General features: G+C 44.2%; 2 protein-coding genes across 2 annotated transcripts; one reads left to right on the forward strand and one right to left on the reverse strand.

Annotated features, from left to right (window-relative positions):
• Window positions 1-481: 481 nt before the first annotated feature.
• slc35f3b (solute carrier family 35 member F3b) lies at window positions 482-21399 on the forward strand (the record flags this gene model as incomplete). Its single annotated transcript, XM_080535413.1, has 7 exons — window positions 482-557; window positions 10749-11091; window positions 14475-14694; window positions 19537-19662; window positions 20333-20525; window positions 20811-20900; window positions 21158-21399. The coding sequence occupies 7 exons, from the start codon at window positions 482-484 to the stop codon at window positions 21397-21399; spliced, it is 1290 nt and encodes a 429-aa protein (XP_080391539.1).
• Window positions 21400-22148: 749 nt separating this feature from the next.
• LOC308150012 (5-hydroxytryptamine receptor 1D) lies at window positions 22149-26315 on the reverse strand (the record flags this gene model as incomplete). Its single annotated transcript, XM_080522885.1, has 4 exons — window positions 22149-22183; window positions 24067-25219; window positions 25408-25568; window positions 26144-26315. The coding sequence occupies 4 exons, from the start codon at window positions 26313-26315 to the stop codon at window positions 22149-22151; spliced, it is 1521 nt and encodes a 506-aa protein (XP_080379011.1).
• Window positions 26316-26728: the final 413 nt, after the last annotated feature.

The following is a 26728-nucleotide window of genomic DNA, read 5'->3' on the forward strand; positions in this document are numbered from 1 at the left end:
TACAGGTACCATACAACGAAATTTGGGAGGGGGGGCTCCCCTGGTGCTAGGAAGGGGAAAAAAAATCTACCTCTCCAATCGGCTCTGTCACCTGCAGAGACCGCGCCACAGGGCAGCGCACTGGCTTGGGACGGTGAAGTGGGGTGGGGGCTGGTGGTCGCCAGAGCAGAGGCATGCGTGACGTGGCAAATTGCAGCAAGTGCCTACTGTATGTGTGGAGAGTGACGGGCCGGCGCACTCACGGGATACTGCAGAATCGGGGAGGGAGGGAGGGAGGGAGGGAGGGGAATCCAATAAGAAAGACACATCGGAAGGAAAGGAGGTGGACGCACGAGGGTGAGAGAGGAGCGCACTACGAGTGTTGCAGGAGGAGAGGGAAGAAGCAACAAGAAGTCTCCCCACAGTCACAGAGATTGGTCCTCCATCAGCCTCAGGGATGTAGCCGGCGCGGGTAGAGCTCTGCCCCTCCGAGCTCGTCGTTATGAAGAAACATTCAGCCAGGGTGGCCCCGCTGTCCGCTTGCAACAGTCCGGTGCTCACCTTAACCAAAGTAGAAGGTAGGGGAGAGCGCATTGACTTGCGTAAAAGCCCGATTGCCTTTTCCACATTCAACACATCGTGACGTTAGAATGATAAGGTTCTATCTCCATTTTTGTCAAAATTGAGTTTTTTTACATAATCTGATCCATTAGGTGTTTATTAATGCCTGGGTGGTGTTATTTTTTTTTTTAAATGTTGACATTTTTGAGTTAGTAATTCATAAAATACAAAGGTTCCATCTCACAAAACACAATGGAATGCCAAAACTTTGACGCTCAATATCTCTGAACTGCCCTAAACGGAGATAGAACCGTATAATTCTAAACGGAAATAGAACCTTATCATTCTAAACGGAGATAGAACCTTATCATTCTAAACGGAGATAGAACCTTATCATTCTAAACGGAGATAGAACCTTATCATTCTAAACGGAGATAGAACCGTATCATTCTAAGCTCACGACATTGTGTTAAACCTATGTAATCACATAGGGAAGGATTTTTTTTAAAATAAATCAAATACTGATAATGATGGTTTGAGGAGGCATAACTGTGGAGGGTGGAAATTGTGGATAGATAGTGTTTGTGAACGACTGCTCGCTTTGAGGCACCGAATAACTTTTATATTTAACATGCTGTAATAATGTGCCAAAACGTTTGGATTTACTGGGGAGCAACGAGACGCTCATTTGACTGTAGACTACCTTTGATGGTAATATGATGGATGCGCGAGGAGAATTATGTTTAGGCTAATTATAGACCACAAATGTAGTCAATTAGATCTTTTCCATCCCGAAAGAATTTGGTACATTTTGTTATCAAGGTGTCCTTTAATCTGCTTTAAGTGCTGAAATTCTATTATATTCATTGCACTCTCATAAACGGTAACCCCCCCCCCCTCACCTGATCTTCACCACATGGTAAATATGTAATACACAACCTGTTTGTAAACCAATCAGAAATGTGTGAACAATGTATTTTAGTCTTGCGCAAAATTGCGGGGAGCGCATGAACGGTATTGCGCAATTTTGCTTGAATATCACTGAGTGGGAGAGCGTGCATTTTGTTATTGCAGCAGGGACACCCCTCACACCTCTTGCCCGCACCATTCATAGCCTTACGCGACAGTCTTCTGTCTAAACAAACATAAAGCATCTCAAAACCAGATCATGAACCTACCATTAAACAAGTTAAGTTCAATGACTCACTCTGTGAAAAGCCCGCTGTTGAACTTTTAGGACAGGTCGGGGCTTCCAGACCCTCTCACTCCTTCCTCCCATGGAAGTAGCCCGTTAGACCGGCCGTTAGAGGTCACTGTTGATAGACCGATACTGACTTTGTGTCTCCTCTAACGTTCGACCGCAGTTCATGTTTTTATTTGTTTGATTGTCATGATGCAATCAACTTGTCAGTCACTTGTTGGAACTTGGTGTTTTATGCTCTAGGCAAGGGGTCCACCATAGACGGCGACCCTGGAGTAATTAGGGGTTCAGTGCCTTGCTCAATATATTATATAGACCTATATTAAGACTATAATGTTTGGTCTGGTTCTTGGGATATGCCCACTGTCTTCATAAAAACTTAAAATGATTTAAGTGGGTCATATTTATTCTGCCTTAATTGCATAAGTGTTACACAACATTCAGCCAATCAGGCTGCCATAATACAAGTTTACATGTTATGTTATATTATGTTGTATTATAAGTTAAAAATTCAAAATCAATAGGACTTTTCACACAACAGTTTCTTAGGGCTATGATATCCTAAGCCTAAGCTACCCTGGATTCACTCTGGTTTGTTAACGATTTACACATGCATTAACAGTTACCTCTAACTGTCACTCGGGCTAGGTTACCAGTGAGTGGCCAGCAAAACATTCTTGTGTGACTCTAGGTACGCTAGCGTCTTCTTCACTGACAGTTTGAAGTGACTAATTCTTTCCATATCCAATTACATTTTCCTCCAGATATTTCAAACCACATTTGAATGAATGAATGAATGAATGGTCTTTATTGTCATTGCTACAGTACAGGTACCAAACAACGAAATTTAGGAGGTTTGAAATCAAACCTTTTTGGTGGTTTGAAATCAAACCTTTAGGTGGTTTGAAATCAAATACAAATCAGATTCCTGGCCATGCGACTTGTGTATTAACGGTCAAATCCCATTTATTGGTCGTCACTCCACAGTGTTGTCTGACACTTTGTGACACAAAAAACGAAGAAGCGTGAAGGACAAGAGTTTGTGGAGTGTTGCTTTCTTTCACTTACCATGATTATCACGGAGATAAACAGAGCACAACTAGCACAGCCATGTCGTCTTAAGACGGACACTGAATTTGGTGACTTGTAAAAGATGCTTGGAGAGTCAGTGTTCCAAAAACATCATGATAGTCATAGGCTACTGTAGATAAATGATAATGGCAAATGTCTCCCATCATAAAAAAGCAGTGTACAACACATTGACTCTGCAACATATTCCTTTGGCACATCCATAGCCGCTCCAAAGCTCGACAAATGTATGATGCTGCTGCCCATTGGAGTGGCTTAACTGACTTATGTGTTGCACTGGAAATATATGAGGAGATATAATAATAATAATAATAATAATTCATTACATTTATATAGCGCTTTTCCGAGGCTCAAAGACGCTGATAGATACCTGATAGATGATCAGTTGCAGAGATTAGAAGTCAGTGTCTATGGTGGAGAAGCAGGCAAGTGTGTAGTGAGAGAGTGAAGGAGAGCAGAGGAGAGTACAGTTTGTCCATGTTGACACACAAGCATGCAGGTGGAATGAGTCACAGGGAATAGGGCTTATCTATATATATATATAAGAAAGAGACAATACCCTCTGTCCTCAACAGTTGCGGCAGGACCGCAATTCACGACATGACCAACGGGTGTGGTGAGATGGTGGCTTTACATTGCTTAAGTGCTAAATAGATAGACATAGTATATGGACCTATAGTAAATACAAACATGAGATTAAACATTGAAACATGTCCCCGGAATATCAACAATTCCAGAAAAAAATGTGTTTTCTTAACATTTGATTGGGTGGGCAAGACGCATGTTTGGCCCATAGCCACCACCGGCCTTGATTGTCAGAGGCATGAGCTAGAAGTTGATAAAAGGCCCTCCATCTCTTTAACCTCATTACAGGCTTTGGAACATGACAGATGTTAGTCTTTAAAGCTCTTTAAAACACCTCTGCTTCCCGGGGGAGGGGATCACGTTTCTGGACTGCACTCAGGACGATTTCCCAGGGATCCGTTGACCACAACAGCTTCAGTCCACCCATTGATAAAAGATCCGGTCTGTTTGCAAACATACTTTATGTCAATTGTCCATCCAATTGAGCTGGCAGTTCAGTCCCACTGCTTCTTGTTTTGATTTTGATGAATCCCCTTTTTTATTTTTATTTAACTTAGTTACTTCGAGACTTCTATTTCCCAGGACCCACAGGGGCAATGCTGTAATAAAACGTAACAGTTAATGGGGGAAAAAAGCACCTTCCTCTGAGCTACTCTAAAACCAATCTGCTTTAGCCTGTTCAGATTTATGTTATCTTAAATCAAGGTTATGTAAGGTTGATGAAATCCCTTCCCTTAGAGTTGCCCAGGGCAGAGTGAGGGAAGATGCTGTTCGGGAAGACACTCAGAGTAAACACCTGTGGTGTTTAATGGCTCCTATCCATTAATCCAGCAAGGGAACTGCAGCCAATTCTTTAAATATTGATCTGTAGGGAAATGTGCTGGGACTCCCGCCGCCAGTCTGTTTACATGCAGGTCCATCCCCACCACTCGGCCAGGGGACTGCAGGAGTGTCAGACACACATTCATAAACAAGCACACACACACACACATACACACACACACACACACACACACACACACACACACGCACACATGCATGCCCTCATGCACACAAACAGACACACACACACACACACTCACACATACACACACACACACACACACGCACACATGCACGCCCTCATGCACACAAACAGACACACACACACACACACACATACACACACACACGCACACATGCACGCCCTCATGCACACAAACAGACACACACACACACACACACACCTCCTTGATCGGCAACACAAAGCATATTGCCGTGTCACTGACCAATATGATTTGCCTGTGCAGGGCCGCCGCAGCACTAGCCTGTGTCCCCAGCATCTGTTCCACCAGCTGGTCAAATCAGGGCTCAATGACACACAGAAGTCATCCCCTGCCAGAGTGAGCAACTCGCAACTCATCAGGTGCTCCTGGAGGGTGAAGGATAAAAGAATGTGGTTCAATATCAGATGCCTTCTCTCTGAGACTTTCTCCCACTGGCTTGCACTCCAACCTGCAGGTTATCTGGGGTCTATCTTTCCCTCCCTGTCTGTATTGTTTATCATGTCCGACAGCGCAGGCAGATGAGCCACGTCCTCAGCAGGGTGTTCTGACTGACAGGTCAGCCAAGCCCGCTGTCACAGCTGAGTCCCACGTACTCGGACTATCTGTCAGCCAGCAGGATAGTACACAAACTGTAGGCTGTTCTGTCTGTCCTGACTGTGGGACATTTTAGGTCGATCATTTCTCACGAGCTTTTTATTCACCACATTCTGTATCAATAATTTATCCTACCACTTTCTGTCATGTGTCATAAACATGTAATTAGCTCTCATTCACTGTCTTCGGTACTGCTAGGAATACTGCTCTGTGTTTGTTTTCTGTGCTCATTACAGAGTCTGTGATTGATGTGTAGCTTACCAGTCAATGCATATTCATCACACATCATCAGAGAGGCCAGACACACAGGGCTAGAGTTCTTCTAGACTGTGTGTCAGTGATTGATCTGTTTACCCCTTTGAATCACTGAAGCATTACAGTGCAGAGGAGTCCAACCACACTCCCAACCACACTCCCTCACACTTACAAGTAACTTACAAGTAATATTGTATACAAAATGCATGGTAGATTGTAGTCATGTCTGACGTACAGTATATTGTATGCATTGAGCAATTTGTAGACGTAAAGAAAATGTATCAGTCATTGTACAAAAAACATGCAATATATCTAAGGTCTCCCACATAGAAAATATTTGTGAAAGTGCAATAAGATTCCTCTATGTTGTGTATGGAACTTGTAATCATGGATGGAAATGAAGTTAGCATGCTTGTCTGGCTAGCAAGATTTTGCCAGGCCACTGAGATTTTGGTCCTCTGGAACAAAATAATGGCTATGGATTGAACTTTCCCAAATGTATCCCAAAATACAGGAAGTCTATAAGCCTATAAGCCTATACAGGAAGTGTCTTACATTATTCATTCAGGTGTGTCAGAATGTATGAAGTATAAGTCATAAAAGTGACACATAAAACCGAAAAAAAATGTACACATTTGCAATGTTAGCCATAATAATCGTATAGAGTTTGTATACAAATGTTCCATTTGGGTATGTACAAATTTCCAATGTTAGCCATATGAGAATCTTATAGAATTTTTATGAATATTTTGCATATGGGTGAGGTCCCAGCAAAATGATCCTGACGGTCCAGTAGCTAAAGGCATCCCTAGCACTTTCCACACTGCTGTCTGTTATGATCGAGTGTGTTTGTGACGAGGGAGGCTGGGAGGCTGGGAGGGCGTGGTGGCGTGGGCGGTGGCTGGGTGAGGGAGGCGGGTGAGGGAGGGGGGTGAGGGAGGGAGCGTGCCTAGCATGCCTGTCACCGGCAGGCTTTGTGGCGTGCAGTCCGGTGGACGGGGGTTTTGCTGGCAGGTTTGGGATTTGCAGCTATCAGCGGGAGAGATCTGCACTGCAGAGAATACCAGGGGAGGGAGGAGGAGCACAGAGCAAGGAGGACACACAGAACACGGAGCAGACACGGAGACTGATAGTCTTTATGTCTCCTATTGTGCATAGGCCTGCTACTGTTTGTGGCACTCGGTGATTAGGATATAGCTATACACTCAAAATGTCATTTTTGTCACAGTGTGACAAATCTCTGCGCTACTACTACTCAGACTAGGAGCACTAAACGCTGTCGAGAATGGTCCGTGCTCTCCGTAGTGACATCACAGAGTTCTATTGACTCTCCATTTGTGACAGGGTCTGGTGAAAAAGTCCCCAAGTAGGGCAAGGTCATTTTCCAGTTTTTACATTTTTTTTTTTTTACAGATTATGATTGGAAGCTTTCAAATGATGTGTCATACAAAATAGTGGAAGAAGATATGCTTATTTGAATGTTGGTACACCTCAAACCAAATACCAGAGAAAATCGCTCTGAATCAAAGCAGACGTATTTGCTACCATCACGTTGGTAGCTAGCTAGCAGCTAGGAAAGTTGAGTTTATTAGTTGTTGTTTTTTATTATTATTTTTTAGGGAAGTCCCACTCATATTTTAATTTGTTTTATTGACAGTACAGTATAGATTATGACAGGAAGGATGGGTGAGAGAGGAGGGATGACATGTAGGATATGTCCCCGGCCGGAATCGAACCGGGGACCCTGCGGTTACATGGTCGACGCTTAACCCGCTACACCACCTAAGTGCCCCTAGTTTATTCGTTTTCTGGACAGTCTCCATTAATTAACAGCAGTAAAGCAGTAAGTGGAGCAACGTTAGCCTATTAGCCTAATTGCCATCTGTAGTCCCCAAGCAAGTTGTTAATATGCAACCTAAAATACATTAGTTAAAAGAAAAAGAATGACATTATTACAATTAGAGCAAGTATAAGCAAAATGAAGAAAGACATACAAACATATTGCACACAATTTGGAGCAAGCACAAACAAGCAGGCACAGATGATGGCAGCAATCAAAGCCGTTCTTGCAATAAAAAATAATACAAAGGACAAGGGAAAAGAAAATGGTCACGGCAACCACATTGAAGGCACGGTAGCAAGAAACATTGCTATGAACATCTAACTGCATGTTTAGCATGTCACAAGATGATGCATATCACAGACGATACAGTGAATCCAATTCAGAAACTATAAGTATTTAGTGATCCTAAAACTGTGGTTTGTGGTTTGGTTTTAGTCATTTGCACGACTTGAGAATTTGCCGGCATACAGATATTTTCACCGGATCGTGTCACGTGTGACATGCTCTACTGTAGGTAGACCACAGTCCTTCTGAGGGCTTATAGGCAAGGATTGAATACAAATGGCTAGGAGCTTCTGTAGAAAAACAGAAATAATATATCAGATAATACAAAGAAAATATATACAAAGAAATCTGTAATTGTGATAGTACTAAAACACTTACTGTAGCAGAGATGATTTACTATTACCTCTCTTCAGAGCAATTCCCATTGACCTTGATAATCAAGCGCTCAAGTGAAGTAGTGAGGTAAGTACAGTATATATTGACGGCTTATAATTTAGCCATTAGCGTGAGAACTATCCTCCAGCCTGCCGCAGTCTTGGTAATAATAGCCGCCGTTAGCCGATTCATTAGGAAGTGGAGGAGCCTCTCCATCTCACTCTGCCACTCTACCTTTCCATTTCACACACACCAGTCTAGTCAGTGGTATTTGGCACTCCATGCTAAGCACTGGTGGTCACGGTTGATACTGTGCCATAACTCATTTTCACACTAGCTGTGACATTTTCACACTAGCAAACGGACATTTCATCTGCTAAATGCTTCAGTAGTTGAAAAATGTCTATACGTTTGTAGTGCGATTTCATTTCATCCTATTTCCATTTCATATGCAAAAGTAAAGTAATGTATACTGCATGTACGGTACAGCAGGAAGGAAGGAAGATGTATTGAAGAGTGTGGATGATACTGTATAAGGACATGGTCAATTATGTCACCAAAGCTGCCCAAATATGCCAGGCCTAAAAGTGCTTAGCTCGTTCCCTGTGCATTCCTGGGCCCTGATTGGCTTGGCCCGTCCCTGCGTTTGGGAGATTAGACTGTGCTGCAGCGTGGAGCCGTGGCCAGGGCCAAGAGATGGACAGAGGCCCAGGAAGGACAAACTGGGCAGTGGAGACCAGAGATGACCTTCAGCACAAGACAAAGAGGCTCTGAGTTCAGAATAGCTGGAGAAACTCGACTCTCATCCTTGTGTATATGACTTTGATAAACATCTGTGTGTGTGTGTGTGTGTGAGTGTGTGTGTGTGTGTGTGTGTGTGTGTATGTGTGAGTGTGAGTGTGTGTGTGTGTGTGTGTGTGTGTGTGTGTGTGTGAGTGTGTGTGTGTGTGTGTGTGTGTGTGTGTGTGTGTGTGTGTGTGTGTGTGCGGGCAAGCGTGCACGTGTATGTGTTTCCATTCCCTTGCTGATTCGTCATTTCATTCTGACAGCAGATGGTTCTTGAATAATCTTTCATTCCAAATAGCCGGCTCTGTGCGAAATCAAATGCTTTTGTATTAAAAGAGTTTGTTTATTGTGTTATTGTTTGTTTGGGATGCCTATCACTGTAAACTCATCCTCATCATTTATCTACTAAAAAGCCTTTAATCTCAGTTGCTTCATATGAATCAATCTTTAGTAAATCAGAGCATGATAACATGCATATTAGCATACAACGCCATTTCCCTATCGTGCCTCTCGTGTATTGAGAGCTTATTTAGAGGCTTTCAACACAGAATGGAACACTGGCCTCTAGGCGTTGGGGTCGATAGCAATCAGGGAATGTAATCTGTGTTGCAATCAGACAGCATGGCAAGGTCAGAGGCTGCATCATCACCATAATGGGAGGGTCCTTCCATTTCCTCAAAATGAATGTCCTACGTGTGTTAAGTGGTGCTAAGTGGAACAGCTGGGAGGGGAAATGACAACTTAATATAGATTTGTGTTAGAAGATTAAAAAACGTGACAGCAGTAAGATTCAGTATAGATTAAGTGCATTCGTTGTGTCCCACACTTTATTGCACATATCAGATCCATGCTACCAATATGAGGTGTATTGAAATAAACAATATACAGGCTCTGAAGAATTGATGCTGTCACGCATGCCCACAAATCAGATATTTACCAGATTACACATATTTGATGTTAGAATGTTATGTCATGTCATGTCATGAAGGAATGTCAGTTCACACATGGTCGAAAATGGATCTAATGTGTTCCTTTTATGCCAGAGCTCTTTTTTAAAGCATTTTCTGTATTCCACTCAGCAATAATCATTAGAATGTATTGTGTTGTAGTCTATAATCTGTGGAACAAAAATCACCAATGGATTTACTATTCATGATTGTTATTCTATTCATGAGTTCAAAGTTAGTTTTTTTTAAAAGATTTTATAGAAAGCAATCATGTAAAAACAAGCAAAGCAGCATTTACATTTTATTCAATAATTCAATTCAGTTGGATTCAGTCCACATCTTCACTTGAACTTCTTACAGCAAAATCATGTACCAGGTTAATCAGAATGATTGAAAAGACATCTTTTGAGAGAGACAGAGAGACAGAGAGAGTGTGCATGTGCGTATGTGTGTGTGTGTGTGTGTGTGTGTGTGTGTGTGTGTGTATGCGTGTGCGTGTGTGTGTGTGTATATGTGTGTGCATGCATGCGCATGTCATTGTACATCGTCAGGCAGAGTAGAGGTCGCTTCAGATTGGGTATCAGCTCTTGCCCTCTTTCGTCCTCTGTTTGGTTGGGGACTGCCACACATGATTAACAGATTTGTTACTCAAAGGTCTGATTGATTATGTTCCAGCTCAAATGAACTTTAAAAGTAGATATTTTTAGACCGAGCAAAGGAGGAACATTTTTAACAACTAGAACTTAATATAAGATAATATAAGATTCTCTTAAAGGTGCAAAAAGACATGAAATAAATGATGTAATAGAGTGTATACATGTAGATGTCATAATTGTATATTGCATTAAATAATTCTCTTACATTTTGCAGATATAAAAAAAACTGCCACATCCTCTTTTCTGCAATTCCCCCATAAGTTATTTTTTCTGAGTGGGGCAGTCCCACTCATATCTTTCTTTTCATTGATAGAGACAGTAGAGATTTTGACAGGAAGGATGGGTGAGAGAGAGAGAAGGGATGACATGCAGGACATGTCCACGTCCGGAACCGAACCCGGGATCCCTGCGGTTACATGGTCGACGCTTAACCAATGTTACGCCACCTAAGCGCTCCAACATGATGTAACGTGATGTAACATGATGTAACGTAACATAATGTAACGTAACATGAGTGTAACGTGAGTGTGTTGTGGTTGTGTTCAGGAGAAGACCGGCCCAGGGAGAATGTGGTGGGCACCTCAGAGGGACAGCCAGCGGCGGGCGCGGCGGCGGTGGAGTCGGGGCCAGTGAAGCGGAGGCTGCAATGCTGCATCAGGGTGACCGCCGTCCAGGTGCAGAAGGTGCTGTGGGGCATTGCCATTGTGATGTGCGTTTGCTTTTCTTGGGCGGGCTACACCCAGCTGGCCAAGCTGACCTTTAAGCAGTTTGACGCCCCCTTCACCCTCACCTGGTTCGCCACCACCTGGAACTGCCTCTTCTACCCCCTCTACTACATTGGCTACCTGTGCAAGAGCCCAGAGAGACAGACACCCAGACAGAGAATCAGGTAAGAGGACAGTTAGAACACCAAATAGAAATACAACTTTATCATGGATGGAATTGCAAAATGTAGCATTAAAATGATGAAGCCATTGTTCCATGTGTATACGTGGCAAATGTAAATAACATAATATGAAGGCCAGTAGCAGTAGGAGTCGTAGCATTTATTGGTAGACTGAATTGTAATTGTGTAATTCATGAGGTAACATACATATTTATTCAACTAAAAACAAACAACACACCATAAACAACTAAGAAGACGACAGAAGGGCCTGTCTGACGAGGTGAGTTTTCAGTCCTGTTGTGAAGGAGGGGAGTGTCTGGGCTGTCTTGAGGTCCTCTGGAAGCTCATTCCAGAAGCGAGGGGTGGCATTGAGCCCAGCTTAGTCCTGGGAACATGGAGCTGGAGGCTGTTGGCGGGACTCAGACTGTGGGATGAGGTTAGGGGTTTTATAAGATCTTTCAGGTATGGGGATCAGTTCCACAGACACGCTTGAAGACACACTTTTCTGTAGCAAAATCTTTTTCCGTAGCTGACCGTACGGACAAAACAGAGGTGAAATATAAATGCCATGACCATGACTGACCATCCATGAGATACTTTTAACCATGTTTTGGAGCTGTACACTGTTTGTTTATAATGACATTGTTGTAGAAACAATGAAGTAGAACAAGCTTTCACGTTGGGTTTTGATGGGTTATCAGTTTAACTAAGCTCATGAGGCATCTGTAATTCATATTCTTCAAGAATCAATGGCTATATATAATGTATTTATGAAGAATAAATGTACTTACCAATCTCAGATTGTCTCTTTAAAGTATTGATTGTCATTTAAGGGTATTTTTGCACATGTTGGTTTCACCATTTAGAAATTCAGAAACACTTGTTATACAAGTGTTTCAGGGCAATACAAGTTATGGGACAGATGCATACATTGACTTCAGTAGGTTTTCACCCCCGTGGACTTTTTCCACATGTTGTTGTGTTACAACCTGACTTTAGAATAGATTTAATTGATATTTTAATCACTGATACCACATTATGTCAATGTGAAAATATCTGTAATATGTATTTTCAAAGCACTCTCTTGCCACAGTCTCTACACCAGATTTAAGAAACATCTCAGGTGTTTTGTTGCACTGTGATGGTGTGTTCAATGACATTCAGTGTATCATAACCCTTGTATATTGGGTTTACATCCAAATACCATTCATACACAAGTTCTTAGCTTAGGTACACCACTTCTTATCGTTTCGAAATGCAACACGCATGTTTTGAGCAGCATTCTTCGAACAGTGTACCTGTACTGTGTTGCTTCAGTACAGAGAAGGAGAGTGGGATGATTCAGGGTGGTGTACAACTGTGCTTGTGATGCTTCTCACACCTGTGACTGGTACAGCCACTGTTCTAAGTGGTTATGCAGGGATCCGGCCCTCTCGCTCCCCCGCCTCCGTCTGCGTGTCCTGCATACTGCACACTGTGCAGTGTGCACAGCACCTCCTTTAGAGCTGGCGGGTGGCCTCTCAGGTGAAGCTCAAATTGGAATCAATGGCTTCAATGTTTCATTTCTAATAGCTCGCCTGTCCTATTCTCACCTTCTCTAAGATATCAGTGACAAAACAGAATGTTTCGGATAACCCCCTCCCTGTCGTGGAAGAGATTAATGGTTGCCGTGCTTGAGATGTTTCTAAAAGATTGGGATTTTGAGAGAGAAATCAGACGGTATAAATAATGCAGGAGCATTTGCCTGATTAAAGTGTACGTGAGTTGGAATGCACAGCTCTGTAAGGGAGGATGGAGGGAGAGGCGTCCCACTGCATCCCACTCCATGGAGCTACCAGCTGCTTTCACATTCCCGTCACACGTCATTCTCCTAGGAGGTATCAATCCCCACAGGGGTAGGAGCAGGAAGTCCAATGACACCAGCCTCAGATCACAGCATGCTCCTCTCTCTCACACACACACACACGCACGCACGCACACACACGCACACGCACGCACACGCACACACACACACAGACAGACAGACACAGACACACACTCACACATGCACACACGCATGTGCACACGCACACACGCATGCTCGCACACACACACACACACACACACACACACACACACATACACACACACACACACACATACACACACACACACACACACACACACACACACACACACACTGTACATTTCCTTACCTTTCCTTACATTTCCTTAGATGGCCTTAAATGGTTCCTTACCACACCACACTTTTTATTGTTATCCATTTAGGAATCAAGCCATGTTCTGTAATGAAATGAAAAAGGCTATGGCCTTATAGTCACTGATTTAGTGGCATGTGTTGTTAGCCTGTGAGTTTATGCTGCACTCAGCTTTTTGGAGCAGGATCCAAACAAAATGTATCATCAGCCTTCTAGCCCGCCACTCTGGCAAATGGACCTGGGGTTACCTGGAGTTAGTAAATTGTTGTGATGTGTCAGCATGATTAAGACCAATATAGTCTGGCATCTTATTGGGTTTCTTGTGTAGGGGCCTCTCAGCCTAAACCATCACTTTACCATAAGATAAGTGAAAATGGTAACAATACATCAAATACAAAGATTTGTGGCTGACAAAACACAGACATTTTCTTACATGATGTTATTCTATACCTGGCTATCCTGGGGCTAGACCTGGCTGTACTGAGCCAGGTGGTCCACCTCTTACATGATGTTATTCTATACCTGGCTGTCAGTGATCATCAGGCCAAACACTGTTGTGTCGTCAGCGGATGTAATCACTGAGTTGGAGTCGTGCGTGGCCACACAGTCATGGGTGTAGAGGGAGCAGAGGAGGGGACTTAGAACACAGCCTTGGGGGGCTCCTGTGTTGAGGGTTAGAGGGGTGGAGGTCTTTGAGCCCATTCTCACCACCTGGCGTCGGTCCGACAGGAAGTCCAGGATCCAGTCGCATAGGCCGGGGTTAAGGCCTAGGTCTCTGAGCTTGGTGTCGAGCCTGGAAGGGACAATGGTGTGTGTGTGTGTGTGTCTGACTGTATTGTTTGGTGCTGTTGTGTTTGAGTGAATTACTCAAATTGGACAGTCAAACTAAAACAATAGGAAGGAGTTGACCTGTTGATTCATGGTTAAAATGTCAACCTGCTTTTCTGTTTCTTACAGGACTACCAGATAATTATTGTTGTGTGTCTGCTGTGTAGGCAAATACTTTGTAACACAGTACCCTGTGTTTGTATTGCATATATATAGGTATGTTTACAGCATTATTTCATGTGCATTATACCTACGTGCTGTTCTGTGTGTGTTTGTATGTCCACATGTATGTTTGTGCTATATGTGTGTGTGTGTGTGTGTGTGTTCATAATTGTGTGTTCTGCTTGTGTTCCTCTGTAGGGAGTGTTGTCGGTTCTTTGGGGAAGATGGGCTCACAGTGAAGGTGTTCTTCACTAAGGTGGCTCCGTTTGGCCTGCTGTGGATTCTTACCAACTACCTGTACCTGCAGGCCCTGCGTAAGATCAACACCACCGACGTGTCCTCCCTATTCTGCTGTAACAAGGCCTTCGTCTTCCTGCTCTCCTGGATTGTACTTAGAGACCGCTTTATGGGCGTCAGGGTGAGTGAGAGCATATCCACCATCACTGCATTACACTTAGGGGAGGTGGGGTGTGTGTGTGTGTGTGTGTGTGTGTGTGTGTGTGTGTGTGTATCTGTGTGTGTGTGTGTGTGTGTGTGTGTGTGTGTGTGTGTGGTGTGTGTGTGTGTGTGTGTGTGTGTGTGTGTGTGTGTGGTGTGTGTGTGTGTGTGTGTGTGTGTGTGTGTGTGTGTGTGTGTCGGAAGCAAGAGCTTTTCTTCACAGAATTGGTCAAATACTAACTTCTTGTTGACCACAGTCTCAGTTAGAATCCCAGATCAAGTTAAACCAGACTGTAACTGTGCATCCCTGCCAGTGTTGCCAGACGGGATTGTTTTCCAGCCTAACCACAGTCTAAAAGCCGCCCAGTGTGATCATAAGTAACCTGGAGGAACCACAAGCTAATGAGCCTCTGGAGTTGCTGTTTACTTTCTGTCAAACCTCTGTGCTTGAGAGGAACATGCTCAGGATGCTCAGGATGTTCTTAGAGCACTGTAAATTGTTTTCTTTATCCAAAGCGCTTTACAACAGCCTCTCATTCACCCATTCACGCACACATTCACACACCAATGGCGGCTAGCTACCATGCAAGGCGCCGGCCCGCTCACTGGGAGCAATTTGAGGTTCAGTGTCTTGCCCAAGGACACTTCGACATGTGGCCAGCCGGGGCTCGAACCGCCGATCTGCCAACCTTGCGATCATTAGACGGCAGCTCTACCACAGCCACCCCTGTTTGATATACTGTATAATCTGCTGAGCTGGAATAGTTTGGCTCTTGGAAAGAGATGCTGTTAGAATAACTCAACAACAGTTTGTAAAATATCTATTTGGAGTGTTGGGTGATCTGACCTTCAGTGGGATTCTTGTTTATGATGTGCCATTAACACAGGAGGAAATACGTCTGTGCAGCAGTGGACAGCAGACTGCTTACGAGAGCTTAAGGCTTCATGGAGATTTAATTCGCTGCACAGTCTGTGGTGCCCCCCACATTAAATGAATGTCAACGTTGTTGAAAATCAGTGACACACTCGCTAGTCAACTAACACATCTTGTTTTGTGAGCTAACAATGTAAAGTAGTGTTATAGTTAATGTTATAGTTAACTAGGTAGTAGTGGGGATTACTCACCGAATCCGTTACATTGCAATGTTTTGGCTTGACTAGCGAGTGTGTCATTGATTTTCAACCACGTTATAATTCATTTAACATTTTCAGAATAAAAGTCAGAACATTTTGATTGGTTGGCGACAACTTCCAGGTTTCACCAGCTGTCACATGTGCATAGCTACAAACGCAGCATTCTGCTTTTTGGAAGGAAAAGCACATCTAGCGGTGAAAACATGACCAGCCAGCCATAGATGTTTATTTACATTTTTTGCATTTTATCCAAAGCGACTTACAAGTAGATTTGTCTGAAGTAGGTTCATCTAGACAGGGTGAGTGAGAGCATATCCACCATCACTGCATTACACTTAGGGGAGGTGGGGTGTGTGTGTGTGTGTGTGTGTGTGTGTGTGTGTGTGTGTGTGTGTGTGTGTATGTGTGTGAGTCCAGTCATCAGAAGAAAACAAATCGATGCTATGACCAGGGGCCAGTGGCAGTCACAGTAATAAGGATTACTTTTATTTATTGGGGGTATTGGGGGGTGAAGAGGTCTTTAGGAGGGACAGTCAAGGTGCCTGAAGAGATGGGTCTTCAGTCAAGGGCAGAAGATAGGTAGTGCCTCTGCAGCCCTGACAGCAGTGGGAAGCTCATTCCACCACCGGGGCACCAGGACAGTGAAAAGCTGTGACCGAATAACACCTCTTAGAGGCCAGCAGAGTTAGGGAGGAACTGTCCCCTTTGCCGCCCCCGGTGAGCACCAGGGTCTTGAAGCTGATGCGCTGCTACCTGGAGCCAGTGACGGTGTGAAGGAGGCGGGTAACATTTGGGAGAATTTGGGGAGATTGAACACCAGACAGGCAGCAGTATTTTGGATGAGGTGCAAGAGGTTTGATGTTGGATCTGGTGGTTTACTGTGTCAAAGGCAGCAGACAGGTGCAGAAGAATGAGAACAGAGAAGAGGGAGGAAGGTCGAGCAGAGTGGAGGGTATCCGTGACAGCCTTAGAGGTCTCACTTTATCTCTTTTTCAACAAGTTAACGTAGGTCTCTGGGGTCCCCAATAAAACATGTCTTTGAAGTTTTTTGCTGATTTTATTCTTAAGGCATTCTAGCATGTCTCAATACCCCTCGTTTTCAGTCCTGTCCTCGACGGGCTGTTTCTGTATCTATCGCTTTAAATACAAATGAGCTGCTGCTCCTCACACCCCACTCCGGAACTGGTTGCGGCTTTTCTGCAGTACCTTCTTGATACCGTGGTAAGTTATTCAATCAATTATTGAAGAAAAAACTCATTACACATTTCACTTCGAGTGTAACTTGTGTTTTGACATACCAAAAGCTTGTAAATACCCCGGTGTAAACAGCAAAATGTCCCTAATGAGTCTCAGTGTTCGTAATACTATGCAAGATGATATGACCGCAACAGGAGACACCGAGGGCTGTTGACAGTATTCATATTCATACTGGAACTGCAACGGAGCTGCAGTAGTATCACTAATACTAGGAACGTACAGGACTAATACTAGGGACGTACAGTTACAGTAACGCTAAGTGTATCTGTGGATCAGAAAGGTCGTATCAGACTGCGCTTCATTTTACACATACTGCCCAGCTAGTACAACGTCATGGTCAGTGGTTCAGTGATCCAGATAATGAAAACAGGTACAGTAGAATATTGATCCTCTCCTGTTACACATGGCATGTGACACAGTCTAGTCGACAACCAATCCAAATGTTCAGACTTTTATTTCGAAACACAGACATACATTTCAACAAAACAAGCTGTGTTAGTTGACTAGCGAGTGTGTCATTGATTTTCAACAATGCTGAAATGTATTAAAATGTTTCGAAAGAAAGGTCTGAACATTAAATCAGATGCCGACTTGCGGACCAATTGACCCGACCGTGTCACATATGTTGCTGGGCCTCCAGTAGCATGGTGCTGTAGTGACTGAGTGGTGTGACTCTGTAGGGTCTCGATCTCAAAGCCCAGCCTTGCTCAATTTCCCCTCCTACATGGGAACTGCTGACACAGCTGGGAGAAAGGAAAATAAATCTTGGGGGAAGCTGTGGGTTCCGTGACCCAGAAAACAAGCAGGCCTATCAGAGGAAGGAGAGGTGGGTACATGACAGCCCCCAGCCGGCCTGCATTACAGAGACAGACATTTTACCCAGGGTGCCACTGGGCTCTGGCCAGGTGAAAAACACATGGCTCGTTTGTCTTCCTGACACCTCTATAATGCAGCACTAATTCACTCTGCTGGTCTGTCTCTCGGCACACACACACAACCACATACAAACACCAACACAGGCACACGCAGACATATTTATACACACACAACCACATACACACACCAACACAGGCACACACAGACATATGTATACGCACACACAGACATATTTATACACACACACAGACATATTTATAGGCACGCACACACCACACACACGCACGCACGCACGACACACATACGCACGCGCACGCGCACGCACACACACACGCACAGGCACAGGCACACACACACACCACACACACACACACACACATACAGTACATACAAAAACATGAACTAACACATAACCACACACAACTGAGTGGCCTTTGGAGGTTACCTTGGCTCGGTTTAGTGCAGGCTCTATTCAACAATATTGATTTGGAGTAGGGTGTAATGGATAGGAGTCAGTGTAGTGGCAAAGAATCATAGGCAACCTCTACACTATTGTGTGTGTGTGTGTGTGTGTGTGTGTGTGTGTGTGTGTGTGTGTGTGTGTGTGTGTGTGTGTGTGTGTGTGTTGTGCGTGTGACCAAGAGTCTGGAGGAAAGGGAAAATCCGCAGTGTTGCCATTGGGGCCATACTGTATTGATACAGTAATGCTCACTGACAGTGGCTTAAAATAAAGGAGAGCCTCACATGCTCCGATGCTAATTATGCTAATTGTTTATTGCTCCGATGCGATTATTTATTTAGCCGACATTTAGACAATTCTGAGTTTCACTGACAGTGACTTACCACATTTGATTTCCACAATAGTATAGTTGTAGTTTATTGTAGTCAACATGATTTATCAACCCCTGACCCTTTGGCTGTCTACCACTACAGACCCGTATCCCTTCTCTCCTTCTTATCTAAAACCCTTGAATGAATGAATGAATGAATGAATGAATGAATGAATGAATGAATGAATGGTCTTTATTGTCATTGCTATAGTACAGGTACCAAACAACGAAATTTGGGAGGGGTGGCTCCCCTGGTGCTAGGAAAGAAAAAGAAAAAACTAAAAAAACAAGAAGGGAAAGGAGCTGGTTTACATAAATAAAGGCTATGTACACTATCCACTATACTATACTGTACAGATAAAACGACTAGGGTTGTCATATTGCACATAGTGTTATTGCACATTCATTTAAAGTGTCGCAGTTTGCAGGCAGAATGCGCTGTATCTAACCACAATCCTGTACTATAAGTGATGATATATTGGAGGCCATTAAACAAAGAAACAAATACTTTGCAGAGTTCAAGAAGTACAGGAGGTCAGAATGGGCTTTCTCGGAATTTACACAGAAACGAGGTAAATAGGATGTTAGAGAGAGCAAAGAAAAGGATATTTCAGCGAGAAGATCTCAGAAAACAGGAACAATCCACATTCCCTTTACAAAAGGGCTATGGTGTAGTGGTGGCTAACTATGACCAGACTTGTATTTCTCCCACTCTCCCTCTACAGATTGTGGCAGCCATCTTTGCCATCGCTGGCATCGTGATGATGACTTATGCTGATGGGTTCCACAGTCACTCTGTCATTGGCATCACGCTCGTTGTAGCCTCCGCGTCAATGTCAGCACTATACAAGGTATGGACACCAACACAAGCTTCAGGCACTGAGGACACTGTTAAACTATAAGATTATTAACATATACGATAGTGTTTCCTCAGAGTGTTTTCATAACATTAAAGGAGCAGGGTGTCTGTCTGCCACCGTCTCAAATCATATCAAAGGAAACGTTATGAATGGAGCACATTTATACTGGAAGAATACATAAGAAGCTGTGGGAGACAGATCCCTCAGTGGGGAACAGCTCTCCTCAGTTTAATGAAGATCCTCGCCCACATGTCTGTCCTTTGAGCTACAGTTTATGAACACTTTGTGGCTTTACATACAGATTTGTCATACATACAGTGTCTACTTATATTAGCAGCTGACAGATTTATCAAACATAATTGTGGTTGTTTGGCCTGTGATTTGTACTTGTGGTTAAGGGGGTGGGCAGATCAAGAGAGAGGCTGGACAGACAGGTATTATGGCTAGGGTCTGGCGACTCCTATCATGCTGTCATGATGACCTGATGTGATAAACAGACAGCCTTGGCTCCGCACCAGGGAGCTGGCAGACATTAGGGCAGGTACGGTTTCGAGTCTGCCCGTCTTCTATTTAATTAGAGGGCGGACAAGGTGAATTCATGGGATGCCTTATTCATCGACCTTTTTCTCTTCTCTCTCTCTCCTCTCAATATTTCCTACAGGTGCTGTTTAAGATGATCCTGGGCAGTGCCAAATTCGGAGAGGCAGCACTGTTTCTCACCATCGTCGGGGGCGCCAACTTTGTTTTTATCAGCTTTGTGCCAGTTATCCTGTACTTCACACGTGTGGAGTACTTTGGCTCCCTTGAAGACATCCCCTGGGCCTACCTCTGTGGGGTTTCAGGCCTGCTTTTTGGTAGGGAGAATTTTGACCACCACGATTAGACTGAAACGATATCTTCTGTAACTTTGTTGATTCGGTATATCTGATCTTACCACAAATATCTTTACGTTGAAAACAGACAGTATCGTTAATGAATGGAGTCCAGTAAAAGAGGTCCTACTAATAGTTTTGTCTGGTTATATTTAGTACAGTTTCTAATTTCTTGTTTGTTGTAAAGGTCTTAAGAATAAGAAAAGTTGTGTTACGATAACAGCGGCCTTTGAGTGGTTCCCCTGTTTGACTGTGCTTTTCCCACAGCTTTCAATATCCTGGTGAACTTTGGCGTTGCGATCACGTACCCAACATTAATTTCCCTGGGCATAGTCCTCAGTGTCCCTGTAAATGCCAGTAAGTTCTCACACCAACTTCCTCGAAATTACGACCTCTTCCCTACGCATTATTAATGAGAAGACTTTTTCGATTATAAGATATAAACCTTCTGACCAATAAATCTATTTATGGAACATTTACATTTAATAATTAATGATTGTGTTCACAAGCTGGGGAAAGGGTGGGCGAGGGGGGGTACAGTACAGTACATTTGCAGTGACATTTTGTCTTGTGTGGTCCTGAGTAGTCTTGATTCCTGTCTTTGTGTGTTGCAGTGGTGGACCTGTACACGTGTGAGATCCATTTCAACACGGTCCGCCTCATCGCCGTCTTCATCATCTGCCTGGGCTTCCTCATGCTGCTGCTGCCAGAGGACTGGGACCGGTGTTTCATCCAGCTCCACACCAAGCTGCGGAAACGCGACGAGCCAGTAGAGGTCGCCGGAGAGGCGGGGGCCAGCACAGGGCTCAACTGGAGCCGGAGAGCCAGGACCTCCATGTCAACATTTGCACACTGATCCCCGTTAAATACACCCACAGAGACATGAAGTATTCAGTATGCTGTCCACCTCTGGGACACGTCATTACCATGGTGACCTGAATGGTCGATGTCTGTCTGGTGCCCCGCCCTCTCTCATTCACTTCACCCTGGAAACGTTTCTTTTTGATCCATCAATCCATTCACCAAAGTCACAGCTGTTTACGGACAGTTGTATTCCCTGACGCAATGCAAAAAACACAGAATACTGTGTTTATTATCGACATATCATTCATCATAGCCGACATTTCTGGGTTTCAATCAAGTCAATCAAGTCATCGTCATCGTATCATTTAATAGTCATACTCAACAATCATTTCCTACTTGATGTCCACTATTTAGAAGTGATCAGTTGATGCATGGGCTCACTTTGATCTCTCTCTTTGTTTCTTTGTTCCTTAGCTGATCAGGTATGACTCGTGTTAGGACATCACCAGGTCAATGACAAAGAGAGTTTCATTTTGCAATACCTCTTAACCCTTCCTTTGGACTGCTACATACTTGCATACTTGGATGACTTACAAACCTGCCTATGTTTGTTTTGTTTTTAAAAAAAACAGAGAAACTGATAGACATATCATTTTAATTTCTGGCTATGACAGACTGATGGACTTGCTGACTTCAACATCCTGTTTCCATCACCTTCAATATCCAAAGAAGAATGACTTACATACCCCTCAGTTATAAAACTTGACGGCAAATACCTGCCTTTATGTACTGTATATAGATCTAGTTCACGCCTTCGATGTCCTCTGGCTCTGAGACTGTGGATGTGGAGTGTGAAGGGACCTGCCTGGATGTTTGAGTATCAATCGGAGCTGAGGAAGGTTTCACAGTGCCTTTCTCTCTCTAAGCGACCAGTGCGAGGAGCTTGAGACGTCTATGACTACACTGATTGGCCACCCGCTGTGAACACATCTCCCTGGAGCAGAGCCCCCGCTGGCCCCATTGCTAACACCCACTGCTCCGTCCCATGACTTAGTCACGAGAGATCTGTCAGACTTAACCAAGCAAGCTACATGTACTTTATTTCAACGTCATTCCTTCAAACAAACATCCGTAGCCAACACTGAGCCTCTGCCTGGATACCAATCACTTGCACTTTTCTGTCAACTCGAGAGTCGACTTCAGTCAAGAGGGAGATATACATCTATGTTAATTAACTACGTCTTCCCGAGACTCAAAGGGAGACACAAATAGGAAGCAATTATCTGTAAGGTTGTTGTTAGCTGTGCGCAAAACCTTATAGGGGGAATACCAGGACGCACAGTAAGGTGAATACAAACCGTCATTCTGTGGCGTTAATTGAGGCCTGTTTGACAACTGTGAAAAGCTATTATTCATTCAAGTCCTGCTCTCTGAAGTAAAAAAAGAAAAGAAAACTGTCTTTTTCATTCCATGTTTTCATGTATCACATTTCTGAGGCGGGTTGCCCATTGTGAGACACTTCAAGGTACAGTAACTGATGTGAGGTAACGCAGCGACGTAGACGTAGGCGGGTTTTGAAAAAAGAGTGGTGGGACTTCCGCCTTGTTGTGAATGTATGACCATCGCTCAACCATGCACTCTCACCATGTGCACTCTCACCATGTGCTATCTTTTCTACGGAGGCACTATAATACTGCCACAGCCTCCAAACATGAACCAACTATGTTTCTTCTTGCACTCTTGCAATCTGACCAACTTACTTTTTTTCTCTTGAATCATCTAAATTGACTTTTTTTTTCTATCTGCATTTGGTTGATGGATTGATTTGAAGGGACAGTGAGTGACATCTACAGGACAAGCATGCAGAGGTGACCAGATATAACTGAGCAGTCTGCTGCCTTTTTATTTTGTTCTGCAATAGACTACATCAGCACTGTTTCCCATTGTCATTCTTTATAATGACAATAAATTATGATATTGTATTCCTCTGGAATTATTGCTAGACATAACTGTAAACCTTTGTAAGGAATGATGATTTTTTTTACACTGAAATGCAACATATGATTATCACATTTGAGGAAAAAAGACTTATAGAGCGAATAAATGACAGGGTTTATTAGATCTGCTGTTTGTTGTCTTCAAGTGTAATCACATGTACCATATAAAAATATTAATATATAATATTTGAATACATGGAACTCTGATATGAATGAATAGACAGTGTACCCACTATAAAAGATAAAATCATCCAACATGTTAACAACATTTAAGAACTACAGTATTTAGAGTAAAGCAGAAAGAGAGTAAATGTAAATTATCCTCACATTCAAACCTTCAGCAATACTTTCCATCTATTGCTTCTCTTACAGCACACTCTGTTCATACAGCTAAAATGGTGGCGTCATGAATGAAATATGTGTTGAAATGCCTGCCTGAGAGAAATCAGTCCAAATCCACTAGCAAATGTCATGTTCCACTCTCACTGTAATCTGACCATAAAAAAAGGTTGCCTGCCTGTCTCTGCTGGCTGCAGAGAACGGTAGTCTGCTGCCCTCTTGTGTCCGTGAGGGGACCTGCAGGCATTCCAATCTCCTGGGTGGATTATTATTATTCTCCCCATTAGAGTCCTGGCACAGAGAGCAGGAGGAGGAGGTGGTGGTGGAGATGGAGGAGGTGGTGGTGGAGATGGAGGAGGAGGAGGAGGAGGAGGAGGCACTACCGGGGAGAAAGACACCACAGAGACGTTCCCCAGAGCGACCAGGGAAGTTGGAGTTGACAGTAAACAGAGAGTACGGTGGCTCCTCTCGGGGTGGGTTATCAGGGCCAGCACATAGGGTGGTGGGATGGGGGGGGGCAGTCAGAGTGAAGGGGTCTGCACTGCTCCTTCTCTCCTCTCCCTCATCTCCTCCCCTCCCTACCACCTTCCCTAGACGGACTGTTATCTTCTGCCTCAGGCTCTGCAGCGCCCCCTGGAAGCGCTTGCTTAGCAGCGCGTACATGAGAGGGTTGATGTCTGAGTTCAGCAGCACCAGCCAATAGGAGAAGGTGACGGCGGAGGGTGGCACTAGGCTGGACTCGCGCGCTAGCGCGGTCTCTGTGGCCTGCACCAGCGCCACTCCCATGTAGGGCGTCCAGCAAAGGAAGAAGGTACAGATGACCAGGAAGAGACGCACCACTCCTTGGTGGTGGTGATGGTGTTGGGAGTGCGGGTGGGGGGCGATGTGGGCCAGGAAGGAGAACAGGCGTCGGGATGCGTGGTTGGTGGAGGACTGTGGGGCTGCGGGGTCACCGGGGTCACCATCCCCATGGGTCTCGGACACAAACTGCCCACTCAAGTGGTACACCAGCCTGGAGGGGACGTGGGCATCCCCACACCGCCGAGGAGCCTGCTGAGGAGCCTGCTGAGGAGCCTGCTGAGGGCTTGAATCAGCGGAGGAGGAGGAGGGGGGGGTAGTAGGACTCCCCCTGCTGCGATGAATGTGGTCCTCTAAGTTGTGGATCCTCCTGGCGTGGCTGCGTGCCACACGGAAGATATTCACGTAACAGAAGACGATGACCGCGGAAGGTATGAGGAAGGAGAGGGCGGCCATGAAGGCCGTGTAGCTGGGGCTGCTGGACCAGTTGACTCCACAGCTGTACATGGAGCTCACGTACTCCACGGTGCTCCAGCCCAGTAGTGGAGGGCAGCTGGTGACCAGGGCCTGAAGCCAGATCCATAAGACCGCGGCGCAGGTCCTCCACAGCGTGCAGCGGGAGCTGTAGCGCAGGCAGTCCATGATGGAGTGGTAGCGGTCCAGCGCGATGGCAGTCACGCTCAGGACTGAGGCAGTGCAGTACACTGAGGAGGTGTAGCCCACATACAGGCACAGATCCTATCAGATAGATTAGCAGGAGATAATGAGTTTAAAAAACTGCAGAGAGACACAGTATAACAGTAATTAATGATATACACATGAAAAGAGAAAGCTATGATATACACATGAAAAGAGAAAGCTATGATATACAAGAGAAAGCTATGATATACACATGAACATGAAAAGAGAAGCTAAGTAAGACTTACAGTGCAGTCCACCCAGCCGGTGTTCATAATTGAGATAGCGACAAACGGCATGACTCCGATGCCCACCAGGAGGTCACTAATAGCCAGGTTAATGAGCAGCACCGACGTCACAGAGTGGAATGTCTTTGTAGCAGCCACAATAGCAATGACCAGAATATTACCTTAAGACACACAGCAATAAACAGCTGTAAATATAGCTTATTTTCTGTCATAGGTCTCTTTACTTACAGTACATAATGAACATGTGTGTGTGTGTGTGTGTGTGTGTGTGTGTGTGTGTGTGAGAGAGAGAGAGAGAGAGAGAGAGAGAGAGAGAGAGAGAGAGAGAGAGAGAGAGAGAGAGAGAGAGAGAGAGAGAGAGAGGGAGAGAGAGAGAGAGGGTGATAATGAAATGATAATGAACTGATAAATCCAATGAAAGTCCTTCTTGTTTTATACATTTCAAGGAATTACAGGGTATGTCATTTCCCAGACAAAAATAATGAAGAAGTAGAGAAGTCATTTATTTATATCCAAAAAGAAGTAATACTGGATAATTGGTTGGATTAATATAAGACAATTAGATAGGCAGGTACGTTATGTTGGGGCTCATCTTTTTTTCATGATTAAATTAAATTAAGTATGAATTTGACATAATTGTCATAAGGACAAAGACACATATTGATCCAAATAGATCATGCACTGCCTTTAGTGAGTCTCAGGAAAGGAAAGTTCAGTATTAATGGATGAAACGCACCTGTCACAGCACCGCAACACATCAGTACCATAAGGACCTCCAGGAGAAGTTTAGTACGGGAGGATAAGTGCGGCCGTGTCGCCGCCGTAATTGTCGCATTTTTGACTGAGATGCGCATCTCTCCCGGGTAAGGCACATTGGCATCCATCCATGCACCATCCAAGGGGTCCATGATCCCTCTTTAACCTGATGATGGTAGGCTATAGAAACTACTGACCTGAACTAGAGCTGAATGCCATTTATCCATAGGCCTATAAATGATATGAAGGGTATACAACAGACAAGTCCGAAACGGTTTTTCTTTTCCAATGCATCGTGTCTCCTCTATCTGTCGGCATCGGCTACCTGCGCACTTTGCTGTTCCTGATCACAGTTGGGCGTGGCACGCACAAGGTCCACCAATTTTCCAATGAGCACTGTCCATTCATTCTTATGAGCCATGGGAAATGACATGGTTTACAAAGAAATCAAACGGTAACCTTTCATTTGATATCCCTGTTTGAGCTGGTATTTACCCAGTATTTACTAAGAAGGTATGTGGAAAGTATGTGGCAACTACCATTTATGGTAGGTCAATAAATTCAG

This window comes from Nansenia antarctica, assembly GCF_963989245.1.
Source record: "Nansenia antarctica genome assembly, chromosome: 1".
Lineage (NCBI taxonomy): Eukaryota > Metazoa > Chordata > Actinopteri > Argentiniformes > Microstomatidae > Nansenia > Nansenia antarctica.